At 43.9% G+C, this 18,703-nt stretch overlaps 1 protein-coding gene across 1 annotated transcript; it reads right to left on the minus strand.

Annotated features, from left to right (window-relative positions):
- Positions 1-2,350: 2,350 nt before the first annotated feature.
- On the minus strand, positions 2,351-14,505 carry rorca (RAR-related orphan receptor C a). Its single transcript, XM_042056802.1, has 10 exons — positions 14,131-14,505; positions 8,438-8,523; positions 8,061-8,202; positions 6,990-7,559; positions 5,824-5,945; positions 5,565-5,697; positions 5,135-5,242; positions 4,824-4,934; positions 4,563-4,675; positions 2,351-4,348 (listed from the first exon to the last, which is right to left on the minus strand). The coding sequence occupies exons 1-10, from the start codon at positions 14,135-14,137 to the stop codon at positions 4,187-4,189; spliced, it is 1,554 nt and encodes a 517-aa protein (XP_041912736.1). The 5' UTR covers positions 14,138-14,505; the 3' UTR covers positions 2,351-4,186.
- Positions 14,506-18,703: the final 4,198 nt, after the last annotated feature.

Below are 18,703 nucleotides of genomic sequence, written 5' to 3' on the forward strand. Positions count from 1 at the left end.
TTTTTCTCTGATACAATGCCCTACTTACTATCTCAAGACTCCATTTGATTACTGTCACTAATTAGATTCATTTACCTTCTCTGGACATTCTATACCACAGAGACGTGTGTCTTTCGTCAATAGCTCACTCATAAATTACTCAATCTTTGTCATGCTTTAATTAGAAGCATATGTGTGTGGAGACTGTAAGCTTATCTGCAGGAGATAAAATAACTTGGTTCTTGGAGGCCCCATTTCTGCATTTCATCATCCCACCTTTCACAGTGCAGCTACGCAGGGCCCACACAAGCCAGCCTCAGAACCATCACCTGAGACTCATTTAGATGGATAACAAAGAAAACATTCTGGTCAGAGGAAAACCTCCCGAAAACCTACAGTAAAAACAACTTCTCATGGACGGAATAGAAAAAGCCGCTCAGTCTCAGAAAAAGAAAATACCATGTTTTTTTTCTGTAAAAGATCTTTATTACATTCTTATATCCACATATCGGGATCCCCATTGTACAACAATACCATTTAAAACATGTTTTTTAATATCTTATAATTTGTTTTTAATGTCATAAATTATATTTATTAAAATCTACATGTGATTTTAATAATCTCAAATAAAATGAAAGCATGATAGACAGGGGATCAAGACAGGGACAAATTAAATCCAGCACTTTAGCTGCTAACATCTGCTGAGAGTCAGCATTCTGGCAGCTGTAGCACTTGATGTAACTTAACCCCAAGTGAAGAGACTCTTCTTTTTAAAAAAATCTTTAAAAAAAATAGAATTATAGTTCTCCAAGACAAAATGAGAACACTACATTGGTGAGGGAAAAAATACAGAAAATGACAAGAAGGAACAAATGATCACAACAAAAAACCCAATACAAGATTCAGAGATTAAAACCCACCGCATGTGTTTCTTACACATGCAATGAATATTTTATATACTTATGTTTTAGATCCTATAAACTTCTACGCTTTCAGGCTCAAACGTCCTGCATTTATATTGATATCAGACAGGGGTAAAGTCTTTGATACTTCGGTGATTAACATTCACGAGAACATCTACTGTACACAGTGATCAAGGTTTAAGGGCTTCTATTCGGTGCAAGGTGTCTTGCTAGGCTAACTGAAGAAGACACTTTTTCAGACAGAGAGCCCAGCTATCTCCCTGAGTGACTGCGAGTGTTAATGTAATTGCACACACCTTTTGTCAACTGCATCCACGGACAGGGGAAAGGAAACATGGCAGTTTGTATTTTTGTTTTTTTCAGGGCATCAAATTACAATTGACAACAATCTAAAACTCTGGACACTTATAGCACGTACTGTACACTGATACAGTCCTATACTGCCTTTTCAAATCCACTGAAGTCAGTTAATGCTTGACTGGTGTCGACATGGTTTGTCTGGTATGACTGTTAACTGTTAACCTGCTGGAGTGCTTGTAGGGCCAGAGAGGCCTCCATTTGGACAAGAGGCTGTACTCTGGAGAAACTGACTGAAAAGACTGATTATTGCACAGTCCCATTATTATGACACTGTCTTGAGCACCCAGGAAACAAGTTCATCAAGAAAGCAAAACATATACAGTAATGAAGAAGGGCACTGTTCCAGCAGTGCAATACGTGAAACGTTCTGCAGTACTTTCAAAGAGCTGGAGAGGAAAAATCCAAGTATAACTGCTATCTTCTGTTTTTGTGTATTAACACAATGAAAAAGTTTTTTTTTCGTACTGTAATCTGGCCCCAAGGTTCATCTGAAATTCCCCTCAGAGGGCCTGGTCGTTACAAAGTGTTTTTCCTGCCACACCAAAATCTCTCAGTCAGAGATATGCATCTGTGGCTAGCTTTTGCAGGACCTCCCTGTTTGTACGCACAGAGGCTGCGGACACTAGAGTAAGCCAAAGGACAGGCCTTTACAAACACTGTACAATGTGGACGAGAAAAAAGATCTGATAAAACTCGACTAATCTAGAGTTTTAACAAACTGTGGAAAAATACATCTGCATAAAATAGACTTGTTTCTTCTTGTTGTCCTTTGGTAGCTATGTAAAACATGATCTATATATTACCTAAACATATTAATCCCTAACTCAGGGGGGTAGCTGATGGCTCTGTCAACCCTTGTTGCGCCATAAAGTGAACAAAGGATAGTGGGTGTCTGGTTGAAGGACTGGGCGACAAAAGGAAGGTGAATGTACAACATGAACACAATGGTGACCCTGAATCGCATTAGCACTCTCATACATGAAGCAAAAAACACAGGATTAACACACGTGTGTGAGAAGAGAGAGAGTGGGACAGCACACCTCCTCTGCCTGTTTTTTTTTTTTTTAGTTTTTTCTTCACCTCCGGTTTTCCTTTTTCTCTCTGTTTGTATCTCTCTCTCTCTCTCTCTCTCTCTCTCTCTCTCCAATCACCCAAGTTCAAAGTGTCCGGCTGCATCCGCTGCTGATTCTAAGCCACAGTCTGGGCACCACTTTCCCACAGTCTGAACTTGACTGGGGATTCTTGCAGCACTTTTTTGGGGGGGGGGTGGGTGGGGGTGTTGCGGAGGAGGAGGAGGAGGAGAGTGTGGAGGGTGGCCCAACATTCCAGTCGCTCTTCTGCTCCGGAATGCTCTTTTCCAGCTGGAGCCTGCCCTGCACTCTTCTGTCCATTTCTCTCTCTCTCTCTCTCTTTCTCTCTCTCTCTCTCTCTCCGTCTCAACGAGGTAGAGCCCCAGCCAAAGTCCTGCATTAGTCTGTGACTGTGAGTCCGAGTTTGAGACACTTCCAGAGGGGGCCTATCAGCAGCAAAACCTGAGCGGGGGGGAGGGGCCGAGCGAAACCAACCAAAAGATTTCGTCCGAGCGCTAAGTCTGTGGCAGAGGCGGTGGTGGAGACAGTTGTGTGTGTGTGTGTGTGTATGTATTTAAGGGGGGGGGGGGGTCTTGAGTCAGTAAGTGCTCTTTCATCTGCAGGAATTCAACTGTCAATATCAACCAACTGTCCAATTTAAAAATGCCAATCACTTTTCTGTTCTGAGGCTGCCCATGATTTTCAGAGGGGGGGGGGGACATTCACACTGTTGTGGTGTTCTATCCTCTGTCTAAATCCTTCTCATTCTGACACTGTATACTATATATGTGTATATATATATATATATATATATATATATATATATATATATATATATATAAAAATCTATCCCTCTCTTTATATATGCATTTTGTTTCTTGTAAGATTTTCAACTAATGTGAGTGTATTTATAAATTAATGCAACATTAAAAAAATATTTGTTTTACTCTCTCACTCTCTCTCTCTCACACACACACACACTGTCCAAGTGGCATTTGAAAGGGAAAAGGAAGTGGGACTGAGGTTATCGATCGCATTTGAAAACAAACAAAAACAAAACAAAAAAACAAATGTTTAAAAACACTGGTTATGCGCCTGTGCATGGAAACATGCCCAGGTCAGCACCATAAGTGCTTTCGTTAGTGTTGCATGTGCAAGAACTTGGGTCTGCCTGTGTGAAAGTACGAGCCCATGGTCACTTACAGTGATTAACATGCTATAAAGCTTTTTTGTTTGTTTAAAGAAAGAAGCGTTATATTTGCACTGCATGGTTTTAGTTTGATCTTGGTCCCTTTCAACTGTTTGTTCATGAGGAGGAGATAAATGTTGAGTGTAAGTACTCCTGAGGGGACATGATTAAATCCAATCAGGTGTATAAGTCAGCCTGGCTTGTCTGAACAGAATGTGTGATGTTCTGGTACTGTGCTGCATGTCAATAAGGTACATTCAATAGGATCTGGACTAACATAAGGGACAAGAAACAAGAGCTGTGTAGTCCTAGGACTCTCCTGGAGATCCAAGATTCAGCACAATAAAAACTTGACACCAAATTAGTCTAACCGGTACACGAAAAAAAGATAACATCATGTAGCATGCACAGTAGCCAGCGACTAACGTCCTTTAGATCTGGTGAGAATGGTAACGCGGACCTACTCGTGGCGCAGTGCAAGTTAGACTCAGGGCAGGAGGTCAGACAAGGGAGGGTGTTTGTGTGTCCTAAAGTGTTCTGTGCAGGATTGTCGTTGAGCTGCTGGTTGCTTTCAGTCACTTTTTTCTGACCCCCCCCCCCCCCCGTCTCCGTCCCTAAACATCTGTCCGTATGTCTGCCAGTCTCTCTGTGCCTTGTGTGGGACTCTAGCCCTCTGTGGAGTCAGGGAAGTTAATTTCGCTGCAGAAGACCTCCCGGTAGAGGGGTGGGAAGCTATAGGCTGTGTCCGGGTGAAGCAGGCGGAAGAACTCCAGCTTGTCGATGTGGAGGTTGCAGATGGACTTCATCATGGGCAACTTGGACACCATCTGCACGGGGTTGAAGAAGGGGGTAAAAAAAAAAAGGGGTCAGAAAACTGGCCTTTTGTCTCTACCCACTGACCAAACTCCAATTGCCCACAAAATTGTGACTCATTGCAAAAGCTCAAAGATCAGCTGTTGCGTCACCGGAACAAGCTGTGTGGCCTTTATTTTCATAGATATAAATGTTTCTTGGAGAGGAAAAAAAAATGAGAATAGCTACCTTTGACAGTTTCTCCTCTGAAGCTCCACTCCTGTGCAGACTGTGCTGCAGTGCCTGGTACACTTTCTCCTGAAGCTTCTGCACCTGCTGCGTGTCTGTCAGCCACAACCGGTCTGCCAAGGAGAGAGAGAGAGAGAGAGAGAGAGAGAGAGAGAGAGAGAGAGAGAGAGAGAGAGAAACAGTCAGCCATCTTCCATTTCTTTGTCTATCTCAAATAGCTGAGTCTCAGGGAGAGTGAGAGTGCATTTTTAGAATAGTCACCTGGGGATAGGAGCACGGCAGCGCTGAACAGCGCCATCTCCTCATCGCTGAGCTGTAGGCGGTTGAAGCCCTTGGCCAGTTCATAGACGGCGTTCACAAGGTCATCACAGCCTGCAGAGGGAGCACACAAGACACAAGCGATGCGGAAAAGCCGCCTTTACTACGGCTGTTCTTGCATCACTCGCCACGGTAGCAAACACATGAAAGCAGAAACAACATCTGCGGTCTGGTCAGCGCTTGTTTGTGTCAGTGTGTGCTTTGTGGTGACCGAGTTGAGGTGCCTCCGTGAAGGAGGGTGGAGCCGTACGCACCTAAAGTTTTGAAGAGTTGGGGGCCGGCAAACTTGCTGTCGAAGAGCAGTGTGTTGTGGACAGGGTTGTAGGCCCGGCACATACGAATCAGAAGAACATCCAGGCAGCCTGAAAAAGAAATCCCATAGAGAGGAGAGATGGAGCGATGAAAAAGAAAAGAGAGGGAGGGGGGGAGAAGAAGAGAGGAAGGGGGGAGAGAAGAAGAGAGGAAGGGGGGAGAGAAAACAGGAAGAGAGCTTGTTAGAACATGAGCTGCACGTCTTAACCACACTTACTCTCTCTGCACAGCAATCACATGTCTATCTCTCAACACGACTGAAACCACAAGAAAAACAACACCCTCCCCACCTCACAGCTGACTCCTGCACTGATAGCGGGCCAGTGCAGGGCCACTAACAGGTCTCAGCACACAACATCTCCAGACACTGACCTGCTTTCAGAAGAATGATCTGGTCGTTCTGGCAGAGGTCCATGAATCCAGTGATGCGCTTGGCGAACTCCACCACGTACTTGATGGCGTTGGTGACGTGAATGGCGCACTGCTGCCACATCACTTCCACGGGCTAGAGGGGCAGAGAGAGAGAGAGAGGCCTATGAGCACACTGGTATGCTGGGTAATGCAGTTTACTAATGAGTGCAATGGCATGCTGGGTAATGTAGTTCACTGAATAGTGAACACATTATTTTACCTTGCTCTGGAAGCAGCGTGTCTCCTCTGCAGTGTAGGTGTTCCACGCGAGCTTCTTCAGCTCCTCTGCGCTGTACTGACTGGTCTCCATGTGGGACTTCACCACGTTTTGGGTGATGCGATCTACAGGAAAAACAAAAAACAAGAAAAGAGAAGATGAACAAAACAGCCTGCCAAGCAATACAGCACTCCACTTCAACATGGATATGTTAAAAGTAGATTGTAACTAAACTGTAATAAAATGATCCAGGAGTTGGAAGAGGGTATGAACATTGCTGATCAATTCTACGCCACCAGAAGTAGTAGCAGAAGTAACTTAAAGCTGCAGTTGACAAGATTTTTTTGACCATATTCACTGAAACCAATACTATGCTCCGACAGAACAACATAAATCAGCCGGTTTTAGAAAAAAACCCGCACTTCTACCTCCACCTAGAGCCTGTTATTTGTTTTGCAAAAATTCACAGCTCCCTGTTCTTCTGGTCCAATCAGAGCAGGGCTGTGTGAGATCTGCAGTCTGGTGCGCACTGACGAGCACAAACTCGATGAGAGGGTGCTCGGTGGTAGTGGGGGAGGGGCAGGAGAGTTGTAAACATTCAAAATTTTGGTCCCCTCAATCTGTCATACTTGCCAACTGTAGATTTAATATGCCCTTTACACAAGAGCTTGCACAAAGCGTCTCTACTGACATTTATCATAAACTAGTGCAGTAGTCACGGGGTAAAGCCAAAAGTTGTTTGACTGAAAGCGTTTCACAACCACTGTAGGTGGAGAGGCAGGAACAAGCCAGCACTGAAGCTGCCACTGTAGATTTGCCTGATTAGATTCTCACCTCAGGGCCATTGGCTTGTTCCCTATCAAGGCAACACAATGGGAAGGGCCCTCTTCACTGACTAAACTGCCTGCTACCAAGTCATAATAGATAAAATGCATGCAGTCATAATACAAATATGACCTTAAAGTCAAATTAATATCAGCAGTGTCAGGTCAGCCTGACAACCTCTCCCTGTCCTGTCACACACCTGTATGTGTACTTTCTGTATATGTGTGTGTGTACAAGCATGAATGTGTGTGTGTGTGTATGCGCACATTTGTGTGTCAGTGCATACTTGCTAAACTGGAGGTGAATGAGTGTGTGTGTATGTGTGTGTGTGTGTCATGCCTCACCTATTTCCATCATGGAGCAGCCATCAGACGAGTCGTTGAGCAGCGAGTGTGTGAACATGTTGGAGTTGTGCAGCAGCTGGTATTGCTCCTGCTTGATGTGTGAGTTGTTGCTGTTGTTGCTGCCTCCTCTTCCTCCTCCTCCTCCTCCAGAACTGCCCCCGTCACTATACTCTTGACCGCTCTGCTCGGGCGAGCTCTGTGAAGAGCTGTGAGAGCTACTGCCCCCACTGCCCCCACCGCCGAGCAGCTCCAGGCTGCCGTAGCTGCCCCCACCGGTCGCTCCGCCCTCTGGCGTGAGGGGAAGGTCGAAGAGCAGGTTGTCGGGCAGGTCGGTGATGTCGTCCAGGTCGCTGAGCGCGGCGCTAGAGCCGCGGCTGTAGGTGCGCGTGGTGTGACTGCTGCTGAGGCCCACGCCGTCTCCGATCCCGCCGTCGTCCGCCGGCCCCCGGGAGCCCATGTTCAGGTTGCCGTTGGCGGCCATGGAGCTGCGCTCCTGGGACTGCTGGTGCTTCTGCACCTCGGCATACAGACTGTCCCGCTGCTTCTTGGACATGCGGCCGAACTTGACCGCTGTGAGAGGAAAAAAGACAGGAGAGAGGTACAGAGAGAGAGACAGGGGAGAGGTACAGAGAGAGAGAGAGAGAAATATTTTTAATATATTTTAATTTAGTTTAAATACATATTGACTTATAGATTAAGTTAATATCCTGATATCTAGTATTGTTCTACTATCCTACTCCCCTTCCCCTCTGATGTATCCTTGTTTATGTTGTGTGCAACCCTATCTCTGGTAATACTGTAGAACATAATTTCCCATAAAGTTTCTTTGAATTTAATTAAATTGAGTTGAATTAAATTGAGAGGAAATCAGGCAGACCTGAGGTAAACATGTCTGACCTTAACTGCAGGTCGAAAAAAAAAACATAACAAGCTGGGCACCTTTCGAGTCACTCATTAGGCCTGATACCCAGATGTTAATTTTACTATAGGAAAATCCCACAACCACACACAACACGCCTTAGCTGTAGGCAAAGTGCGTGCTGGGACGTGGCGCCAAGCGGACTCACTTACCGTCGCGGCTCATGCCCAGATTCAAGCACTTCTGCAGGCGGCAGTGCTGGCAGCGGTTGCGGTTTGTGCGGTCTATCTGGCAATTCCTCTGTCGTGAGCATGAGTACATTGCGTTATTCTGTTGACTGCGCCGAAAGAAACCCTGCAGGAACACCCGGAAGAAGAGAGACAAGGAGAGAGAAAGAGAGAGAGAGAGAGAGAGAGAGAGAGAGAGAGAGAGAGAGAGAGAGAGAGAGAGAGAGAGAGAGATGGGGGACAAACATGTTGTTGTTAAGGCTTAGTGAAATTGAGGCTTGCAAAACAAATCCTTTAAACAGAAGAAGTGAAAACCAAGGAAGCACATTGGGTTGTGCAGGTGTGCAATAAGCTCTGCTTACTTTGCAGCCTTCGCAGGTGATGACTCCATAGTGGATGCCAGACGACTTGTCCCCGCATATTTTGCAAGGGATCACTTCAATTTGAGCTGAGGAGGAGAAGAGGCAAAATAATCAATTCCCATTTCCCATTTCCAAGGTTGCCTTTTCACAAATTCCCAGTACACAACCATAACAATGACAGCATATTTAATTATAAAGAGGAGTCAGAAAAACAATTCTTAAAACACAGCAATTACAGGGATCATGGACATGCTTGCAGCATTGATCCTTGGCCTGCAGAAATTCAATTATCTGCTGTTAAGTGGGACACTCTTGTGCCTGAGGTATTCAATGTGACAGTGCCAGTGGTGTAGTACACCACGCTTTTCCACGGATAAAAAAATACAATATCCACAGGAGGATTCATTATAGACAATAGACCCACTTAAATTTGATTATTATTATATTTCTCAATGTAACCTCCACAATTACAGGTGTCAGGTGGGTGGGTGGGGGAGTGGGCGCTATTACTCAACATCCTCTCATGTCCTAGTGCCAGAAGTGTTACATTGGGAAATGTTTGAAAAACGGCCAACAATAGTGAAAGAATGGTGTCATTGTTGAGAGGGACACAGGAGCAGAAGAAAGTGGGTGAGGGGGGGGTGAAAAACAGAAGAGAGAGAGAAAAGCCTCAACAAAAGCAACATATTAATACACAGGAGTAACAGAGAGAGAGAGGATCTGAGCCTTCCCTGTGTGGAACAGGCTGTTCTTTTCATTATGGTGTTTATCTAAGTAGCAGGGGCCTGCTCTGTCCCGGAATAGCAGGTCAATTGCATTAGCCGCTCGCCTGGGGTTATGAAGTTTCTGCCCCTGCCATCTCCTCAGAGGTCAATGTGGACGCTAACAGCAAGCGCACACCAGAGGTTTGCAATGATGAAGATAAAATACTCTCTGAGCAACTGGAATGTCTTTTCAGGTGTATGTGTGTGTGTGTGTGTGTGTGTGCCACGTCCTTTCATTTCCCTCTCTTTCTCTCTCTCTCTCTCTCTCAGTCAGGCTTTGCACTGTGACGCAGTGTGTTAGGTAACCTTTCTCATCTGCAGGGAGAGACTGAGCCTCCCTTCTCTCAGGCTAATCAAACATCATTTCACACCTAACCAACAGGCTAAGTGAGGCTTTGGGCAGAAAGGTGCGTCACTCTCCGAGCAGAGGAGAGAGGGACAGCGCTGACACTAGCTAACACCCATCGAGTCAGACGCGGCATTATCTAACAATGCCCTCGTTTCTGCAAATCAGGCATAATCTGAACTGGCAGGCTTTTCAGAGCACACACAATGGTCTGCAAAAAATAGCAGTGACAGCAATTAAATAAATAAATAAGAACATATATATATATATATATATATATATATATATATATATATATATAAATGCACCATGGAAAGAATGCCTCTCTTTTTCTCTCTCCCTCTCTTTCTCTCTCCCTCTCTCTTTCTCTCTCCCTCTCTCTCTTCTCTCTCTCTCTCTCTCTCTCTCTCTCTCTCTCTCTCTCTCTCTCTCTCTCTCTCTCTCTCCCTCTCTCTTTCTCTCTCCCCGTTCTGCACCTCTTGCCCAGCCCCGCCCCCTCGGCTTGCAGAGTTATATAACTGCCGTCTGGCCGCATTCCATGAACATACTCATTCAGGGGAGGTCACCCTAGCAACGCAGTGACGAGCTTTTAGTCCCTGCCCACCCCTCCCCCCCGTCCCATTGGCCGATGGGAGCGCGGCGGCGGCTCTCACTCGCTGACTCACATGCCAGTCAGCTGCGTGGCACCGTCAGGCTATGTGGACGAGCTGCTCCACTGACACACTTTCCCACTGAAGCGCTTGGGCCCCAGCCTCGCAAGGCCCACTAATCTGATTTTTTTCTTTCTTTTTTCCCCTCCCTCCCTCTCTAACTGTTGCTCGCTCCTCTTTCTTCTTCGCCAGTACTTAAGGTGGAGCCACAAATCAAAGGACGAACATTTTAATGGGCCACCATGTTGAAACTGTGGTCAAACAGCCATGATAAAAACCGCATAACACAAGTCGAGATTACTGTGAGAGCATTTGTTAAAACCCTTACAGGAGGTGCACAGACATGCCAGGGAACACTCATATGTGTGTGTATGTGCATGCTTTTTTACATGAGAGCCAGGCTGGAAAAAATACAAGACAGGGAGGGGGCATTCAAATGTCTAGAGCATATTCTAAACGGACAGTGCACATTACACTTGGTCTCAACATGAGGCAACATGCCAAATATTTCACTGTAGTTAGTTTCAGCTGTCCGACAGAACTCATAAAACTATTTTTAATCTAGCGCTCACACGAAGCGCTCTGCTCTGAGCGCGACCAGAGGCAGCCACTATCGCTGGCTGGTTGGGAAAGAGTTACAACATATCACACTCATGACTTCGGCTGAGGCCTGCATTTTTTGAGAGGCACCCTCTCTCCTTCAGTGAAAACACAGGAGAGGCCTTGAGGATTTTCATGCTTTCAACCTGCCAGCTGTGCTACAAACATGAGTTACAAAGACTAAAGACTTTGTTAACACAGTGGGTGCTCGGGTTCAGTTTATCCTGGATGAGTGACACGGGCAGCTGAACTTCTTGTGGTTAGAGCAAACCACCTTTGTTTTTTTGTCGACATTCGCAGTCAACACAAATAAACATCACTTTTTTTTTCTACTCTGACTCCTTAAAAATCTCTTCTCTAGGAATCGGAACTCCAGATTCAGATTGCAAAACACGGAAAGGGCTAAACTTTTTGAAGTTTCACTGCCAGAGGTATTAACCGCGACCTAACAGAAATAAGACTAGGTAAGCAAATAAGGCCTCATTAAGCGCTGAGCATGTCTTAGTGTTCAATCTCTGGTCAGCCCCTGGCAAGTCGTAATTACAGAGGGATTTATTAGAGGACTATGTTTATCAGGTGTAGTGCCACAGGTAATCTCGGCTTCTTATCACTCCTGAGTGATTGCTCCCAGTCCGTGTCAGTCAGTCAGTGTGTCAAGTGCTCCAAATCTGCAGATTCCCGCTCCGAGCAGTAAAAAGGCCTACGGCAGGCCGGCAGGCCGAGACTTTGACCTCTTATCTCACCTGTTCAAACAAACCTGCGGCACGTCCAAAGGTCCTGTTTGCTTCGCACTTTGAATTTGCATAACATATTCAACCTACATCTGCCACAGCAAGGCTTGCCCCCCCCCCCCCATGCAGTATTACTGTACACCATGAGTGCCTTGCACTTTTTTTTTTTAATGATCGCTCCGCGTACATGCACTTTGCTCGACGGTGCTCATTTGCAGTGTTCGCAAGTTACATCTGGTTCCTTTATCAGCTGCCTGTTTTCTAAACATTTCTGTGGACAACGATAACTTCCCTCCCGCTCCCCCCCCCCCCTCTCTCTGCTTCGCTCACTGACCTGCCTAGGGGCCGGCCGGTGAAGCTAGAGGGTGCCTGTGCTGACACTGATCTGGGTCTCTTTAAAAATGCACAGCGGATTGGATTGGGTCACTCCAGTGGCTAACTGAGAGCCAGCAGATTGAGAAGGATGCAAGGTGAGGGGAACAAGGCACTGATTACCTGAGTGGACTCTAAAATTAGGCACCTCCGCCGACATTGGACACGCATAGTATCTCACCTGGACCAGCAGATCCAGTGTCTGACTTGCTCTGTTTGAAATGATCTGCAAGTACTAGTCACTGATATCTGCTAGTCACTGATCATCTGCAAGTACTAGTCACTGATGCCGTCATGACAGTATGGCAAATAAAGTGACAGATTATGTTACATATTTGTTTTATCACAAGATAAAATCTGCAGTTACACATTGCATTGTGCAAACTCCCCATGACAATCTGTATCCTATTCCAGAACAACATGTATCAATTTTCAATGGTTCTTACATTCTTATCAACCCTTCATAGCCTATTACAGAGGGAGAGCAAACAGACCACATGAATGGCATTTCCTGGAGGTGCCTGCCAAATGCTCCTGTAATGCCAACAGATGTCTGACACCTCTCTAACCAATAAGAGACATACTGTTGACATGGGTCCACACGAGTCTATGGACACGCTCATTCAACAGGAGGAGAGTGATTCTCACACATATTATGTATGTCTGCTTGTTGAATGCACAGATAACTTATGCTAGGCTAATCAGCCACATTGTGCATATCTTCTATAGGTGCTGTTCCACTTTGCGTACTTATTCACTTCCTTTTTTCAATATAGTGTGGCTATCCTTTAAGATCGTTTTGCATATGACACTTCCTCTGTAGAGAACATGTTGACATGGGTCTTTACTCTCACACTACTTTGGTAATAGTTTGAAGCCAAACTGAAACACAAGCATTACACAAACGAACTGAAGATACGACAATATCAAATAGCAATAAGTCTATGAAATAAGAACAGAAACAAAATAATAATAAAAATATAACAATAATAAAATGTTCCTGTGTAAGACTAGGAGGCCAGATCTGTTTGTGCAAAAAATGCTATGCATTCCTGCTATGGGGCCTACTGTAAATGTCAACACATTCTGGGATAACTCAGACGAGAAGAGATGTGATTCCAAGAAATGGAAATCAATTCCACTGGGGGGAAAAATCAAAACAGACTATCTTTTTAAAATGACTAGTTTGCAATACTGCCATTACACCACTGAAGGCGCTATTTTTCATAAAAGGGACCGCGTGGCATTGCAGGCATACTTCTTGCAAAGTTTGTTTTATTTAAATAATTTACAAACTTGTGCTAAAATAATAAAACAAATCACCTTCTTACGAATTATGAGATAATGATTTAACCACACAAGTTCCCACAATTCCATGCCTATTGTAGGGGCTTGAATGGTGCTACATAATCCTCAATGACATAACTAGGTCAATGGAACAGTAACTCTCCCTCTCCCTCACACTGTCGACCATGCTGGGTTGTCGAAAAACAACAACACGCACATCACACGCGATGCTGCCACAGGCGCTACCACCTGATACAGTCGCTTAGTGCGCACCACAAACCTTTTTACGCAATCCGGGGAGTAGAACACCCATGCTGACATGACATGCAGTCGCAATCAACATGATATTTAATCTTGGTTTAAATAACTAGGGATCCTTACACTGATTTGACAACACCTAGGACAAAGAGCAGAAATAATCGTTCCTAGCTTTCAAATGTCTCAAAACAGACATAACAGGCTCATTAATCTGTCCAAAGAGCAATCATTTCGGGGGGAGAACAACCAAACACTCCTCCGTCACTCTTACATAACGAAGTTCGCATGCTGGTGGTGACCGGTAACTACATCATAACATTCAGGATTCAAGTAGCCTACTCTCCCATATCTTTCAATGCAAAGACCAACGAGCCCGGGAAAAGTTTCCGATATCATATTTTTTACAAATGTAGGTGATTTCCTCTACCATGATATTTCACAACACCAACAAACATATGTCAAATCTCATGGTCAACTGGCACTTTGCTGCGCTGTCGTTAATCCTTCAGTAGTTAACGTTACCCGTGCTGTATTGCTAAATTACCTTCTGCGCACTTAACATTATTTTAAATTGCTACAGTTACTGGGACATTGCAACAATTGCATACAACAAGAATACAATAATAACATCCTAATACAATTATAACAAATATTGACATAATTTGTATATATGTTTTGAACTTACCTCTCATGTTGCTGGTTTATTATCTGCAAGTCATAGGACTCCAAAGCATGTGAATCGTGAAGAGAAGTAGGCTATATATGGATTAATATTTATAGCTCCAAAAAGGAGCTGCGGATAAACATAAATACAACGAATCCTCATATGTTTCCGAATGTTTGTCCGAATAGCACAAACAAGTGACAAAGACGAGAAATAAATTGGTGATCGGCTGTAATGTTAATTCCGTTTCATCCGAAGAGAGCTACTTTTCCGACAAGCGATCGTACGCGGCAAGCAATAAAACAATGCACTTCTCTTCCCCACCTCTTTCTCTTTCCTTACCCTCTACCTCTCCCTGGCTTTTCGCTCTAACCTACATTAGGCGCGTGGACTGTCACATGATCTCGCTTCGCCGGCCCGCCTCGTGCCCATGGCAGTTGCGCGTCCCCGTCCGCGCGCTTTAAGGAGGTTCGCAAGCGTTCGCGTGTATGAGAAAGTGTGGCAGTGTGTCACCGACAGCATCGTGGGAACTTTTCACGCTCTTTGGCTTTCGGTGACTCCTGATGATATAATAATTTGATAGTATATTTCGAAAACAATAGCAGTCTTTGCTGACGAGGAGATGGCAACAGCCCACACCGATTTGGACATAGATGTAGACTGAGGTGAATAGACCTACCATTTCCTACAGAAACATGTCCACTACATTATGTAACTTAAAAAATATGGAATTCATTTTAAAACAAAATGAAATATTTACTAGTTTTCATTCGCTCGTTCAGCATGCTATATAGCAAATGGCAAGCGCCTATTTTAATTTAGACAAAATAAATGTAATTAAAGTATGTTGCGTAAAACAACATTTGGCCGTGGAGTTTATGATTTATTTTCTTGTAGATAACATAACAAAATGCTAAAAGTGATGACTTTCACTTATTGGCAAGTTTATTGTAAGCTTATAGGCCTACAGGCTTAATAGGCCTACAACAAATATCGTGGGCTGTTAGTTTGTCATGAATGATTATTCTGTATTATAACTTCTGCTAGGCCTGGTGCAATTTATTAGCTATTACCAACACCCAAAATAAATTAAATACCCACTCAACACAAATAATAATAATAATAATAATAATAATAATAATAATAAAGTAAAATGCACACTCAACACAAATAAAAACATATGCCTATATATATATATATATATATATATATATATATAACCGATTTAACTAAGTTTGTAACATCAAGAATAGGCTAAATATGAGTGATTTGTTTTCTGCCATAAGTTCCCCATACAGTATGCTGGCTAGCTGCATGCAGACAGTTCATCACTGAAGTATTCCTAAGTGAGGGTTTTATCGATCACAAGTACAATTTAATAGAATAAACCAAATAGTTCTTCCATGAGAAGTACAAAGCATTTTAAAAGGCGATGTTATAGCACGGAAAACAAATGTAAAATTATGTAACACTTCCTCTTCCTCAAGAGTACAATTTAAAAAGCCAACAAAGGAAGACATGCAAATTTGTGAGCTTGTCACCACACATTTTGTTAATGACGCCAATAAAAGCAATAACAGTGATGTTGATGAAAATAGACTGTGGGGTGTGGGGTGTGAGTGTGGGTAAGGCTGTGCGGCGCTGATGCAACCCTGGGCTCAGTTATGAAATGAGTAGAAGAGAGATTACACTAAGTAGGTTAGTAGCACAGCGGCCGAGCTGACAGAGGGCTTTGTCACCCCCTTCCTGCCTGAATCTGTCTTTCTCTTTCTCTCACTCTGCTTTCTCTCTCTTTTTCTCTTTCTCTCACTCTGCTTTCTCTCTCTCTTTCTTTCTCTTTTTCTCTGTCCCTCTCTTGTTCTCACTTTCTTGCTCTCTTCTCTCTCTGGTCTCCCTCATGTCTTTTTTTTAATCTTAATCCTTATATGCTATTTCCTTGCCCCTGTTGCTCTTGGGTGCTCCTTGTTGGTGCCAATCCCAATCCTCCCCCACCTTTTTTATGCAGCCCTTGCCACTTAATCTACTAAACCCCTCTTCTACTGCACTCTTACCCCCCCCCCCCATTAATGCACAAATAGGCTGACACCAGACATAATTTCACTGCATTTCTTACTTCCAGTAACTATATGCATGTGACAATAAACTTCCTTGTATCCTTGTATCCTTGTATCCTTGCTATATGTCTCTCTCTCCCTCCCTCTCTGCATCTTATCCTTCCGCACATAAAATCGCCACCTTTGCCTCCATGCATTCTGTCACTAACCTACATACTCTTTCATAGCTTTTTATTTGCTTGTCGTGTTCTGGCCTTGTTGTTTGTTGCTAATGGAAATGTCAGAAAATAGCAGATCTGCCAGAAACACAAATAATAACAGGGCTGCCTGACAATGCTAAGGACTTGTAGGACTGTTTAATAAACACTTCCAAACACATTGTCTGCACCAAGCTTTCGTTTCCTGCCTTACTCTATATGTGTGTATATTTTTCCTTCCCCATCGGAACACCTCTTCCTCTCCTGCCTCCCCCCGGTTCCTTCCTGGTTTCTGTCTGGGCTTTCCCTCTTCTCTCTCTCTCTCTCCCTCTTGTCTTGCTCTCCCTCGCTCTCTCTCTCTGTTTGTCTCTCACCCTGCTCCTTCCCTCGGTAGTGCCTGCCTCTATCTATCAAACGCTGTGCAGTTTAGTGCAGCGCGGCATAGTGCGGTGCAGCGCAGCGCGACGCGGCACAACGCTCCTGACCCCTTGACCCTGAATCTTATATAAGTGTGCACTGTGTTCCTAAATTAGCCAGAGGGGAGGGGTGGAGCTTAGCGCCGGGGATGCACGTAGGCCCTAAACACTCCAGATTACAGCAACAGAAGAGAGAGAGGGGGGGGAGAGATAGAGAATGAGAGAGGGGGAAGAGAGAGAGACTGGGAGCAGGAGAGAAAACAAAATGTCAGACGCAAACAAACTGGGGACAATGAAGGGGAAAAGAAAGCTTCTGAAAAACTGACAAGCTGTTACTGGGGGGGGGGGTTGGGGGAGGAGAGCATGTTGGATGGCTATTGAAGCCCCCCCCCCCTCTAACCTGCTACATGCAAAAGGGGATAAACACCACACAGTATTCCGCAAGAGATTATTTCAGAATCCAGCTTTCTGCCATCATAATCCTCCTCCCTCTCTTCTCCCTCATCCTGCTAATCCTCCTCTCTTCTCCTCTTTCAAGCGCCCGCTAATCTCGCTGTTTTTCTCTATGGGTTAGTGATGAGGTGTGTGTGTGTGTGTGTAAATGTGTGTGTGTGTGTGTGTGTAAATATCTTTGTCTTAAATTTTATCTTTGGGAGGTGATACGAGTTTGACATAATGAATTAAATCGTAATATATTTTTCATTTTCCCTCCTGCTTATCGTCCACCTAGCAGAGAAGGGAGCTCTGGACGAATGCTGTGACACATACAGTACGCATCTTTCTACAGAGAACACATTCTTTCCCAAAGGCACAAATGAGGCCCTTGACAAATAGAAAAAGAATGCAATAGCGTTTGTCAAAAATGCACATTAGATTAGATTAGATTCAACTTTATTGTCATTGTGCAGAGTACAAGTACAGAGACAATGAAATGCAGTTTGTGTCTAACCAGAAGTGCAAAAAAGCAGAAAAGTGCAATGTGATATACATTATTGGTTGATGGGTATTATATTCCTTAAAAGGCCATCATCATCATCATCATCATCTGTTTTATTTCTCCTCTAACCACCCCAGATGATTGTGTTTAGACTTTCCAATGACGCTAGACTTTCCACAGTGGCTGTGTCATCCAGTCCTATGCATGAGTTGAGCACTGAGCAAGAAATAAAAATGGCTAAATGTTTACTTCAGAAATGCTGTCATCGACAATCTGGACATTCCTCTCGCTCTGACTGTCGACCAGGCCTCTGCTCTGCCTGCGTGCTATGTTTTTTCCAATCAGTAAATATCTCCTCAGTGTGTAGACTCTGTCCTTCAGACATTCTTGAGTCTTGTGCATGTCAAACACAATTCTACTATATGTTTATTTTGGCTTGTCAGTGAAAAGCATGAGAAATTGTGTTTGCATGGTTTGATAAACTTCATCAAGCGCTTTTACGAAACTTGTGTAAACAACACTACGGTACAGTCTGTGCATTCTGACACTTTAGGTTAGCAGCCAAAAACAGACATTTCACATGCAGCTGTGGTTTTCATAAACCACTCATAAAGATTTATAGAGTTTGAGTTTCGGCCAGCAGGGAGTAAGAATTAGTTGTGAATAATAATGGTACCTAATATGCACATTTACTGTAAACCACATGATTGCAAAAGAAAGATTTGTTTAAAAAATATATATTTCTACTCATGTTGCTGTTGACTTCAAAAATCGTTCATTCATTATTGTTTTGGGCTCCTATAACAGATTGAATGTGAACAAATGTCTCAAGATGTTGCAATAACAAGGTTATTACTGTGCTACTGACATTTTGAAGGTAAATATTCTTAGATTAATTACTTTATAAACAAGCTTTTAGATAATAATGTTTGCTTTCTTTTAAAAGTATGTCTTTGTTTCTGAATAGAAGAAAGACTGAGAAATGCTGCG

The sequence above is a fragment of the Alosa sapidissima genome, chromosome 12, assembly GCF_018492685.1.
Source record: "Alosa sapidissima isolate fAloSap1 chromosome 12, fAloSap1.pri, whole genome shotgun sequence".
NCBI classification, from domain to species: Eukaryota; Metazoa; Chordata; class Actinopteri; order Clupeiformes; family Clupeidae; genus Alosa; species Alosa sapidissima.

What these genes read in the sequence shown, in the direction of transcription:
- rorca (XM_042056802.1), bottom strand. An exon ending in CCAACTCTTCAAAACTTTAG is followed by an intron (nt 4,935 to 5,134) that starts GTGCGTACGGCT and finishes CTCCCTCTGCAG; the next exon opens with GCTGTGATGACCTTGTGAAC. An exon ending in CAGAGGAGAAACTGTCAAAG is followed by an intron (nt 4,349 to 4,562) that starts GTAGCTATTCTC and finishes AACCCCGTGCAG; the next exon opens with ATGGTGTCCAAGTTGCCCAT.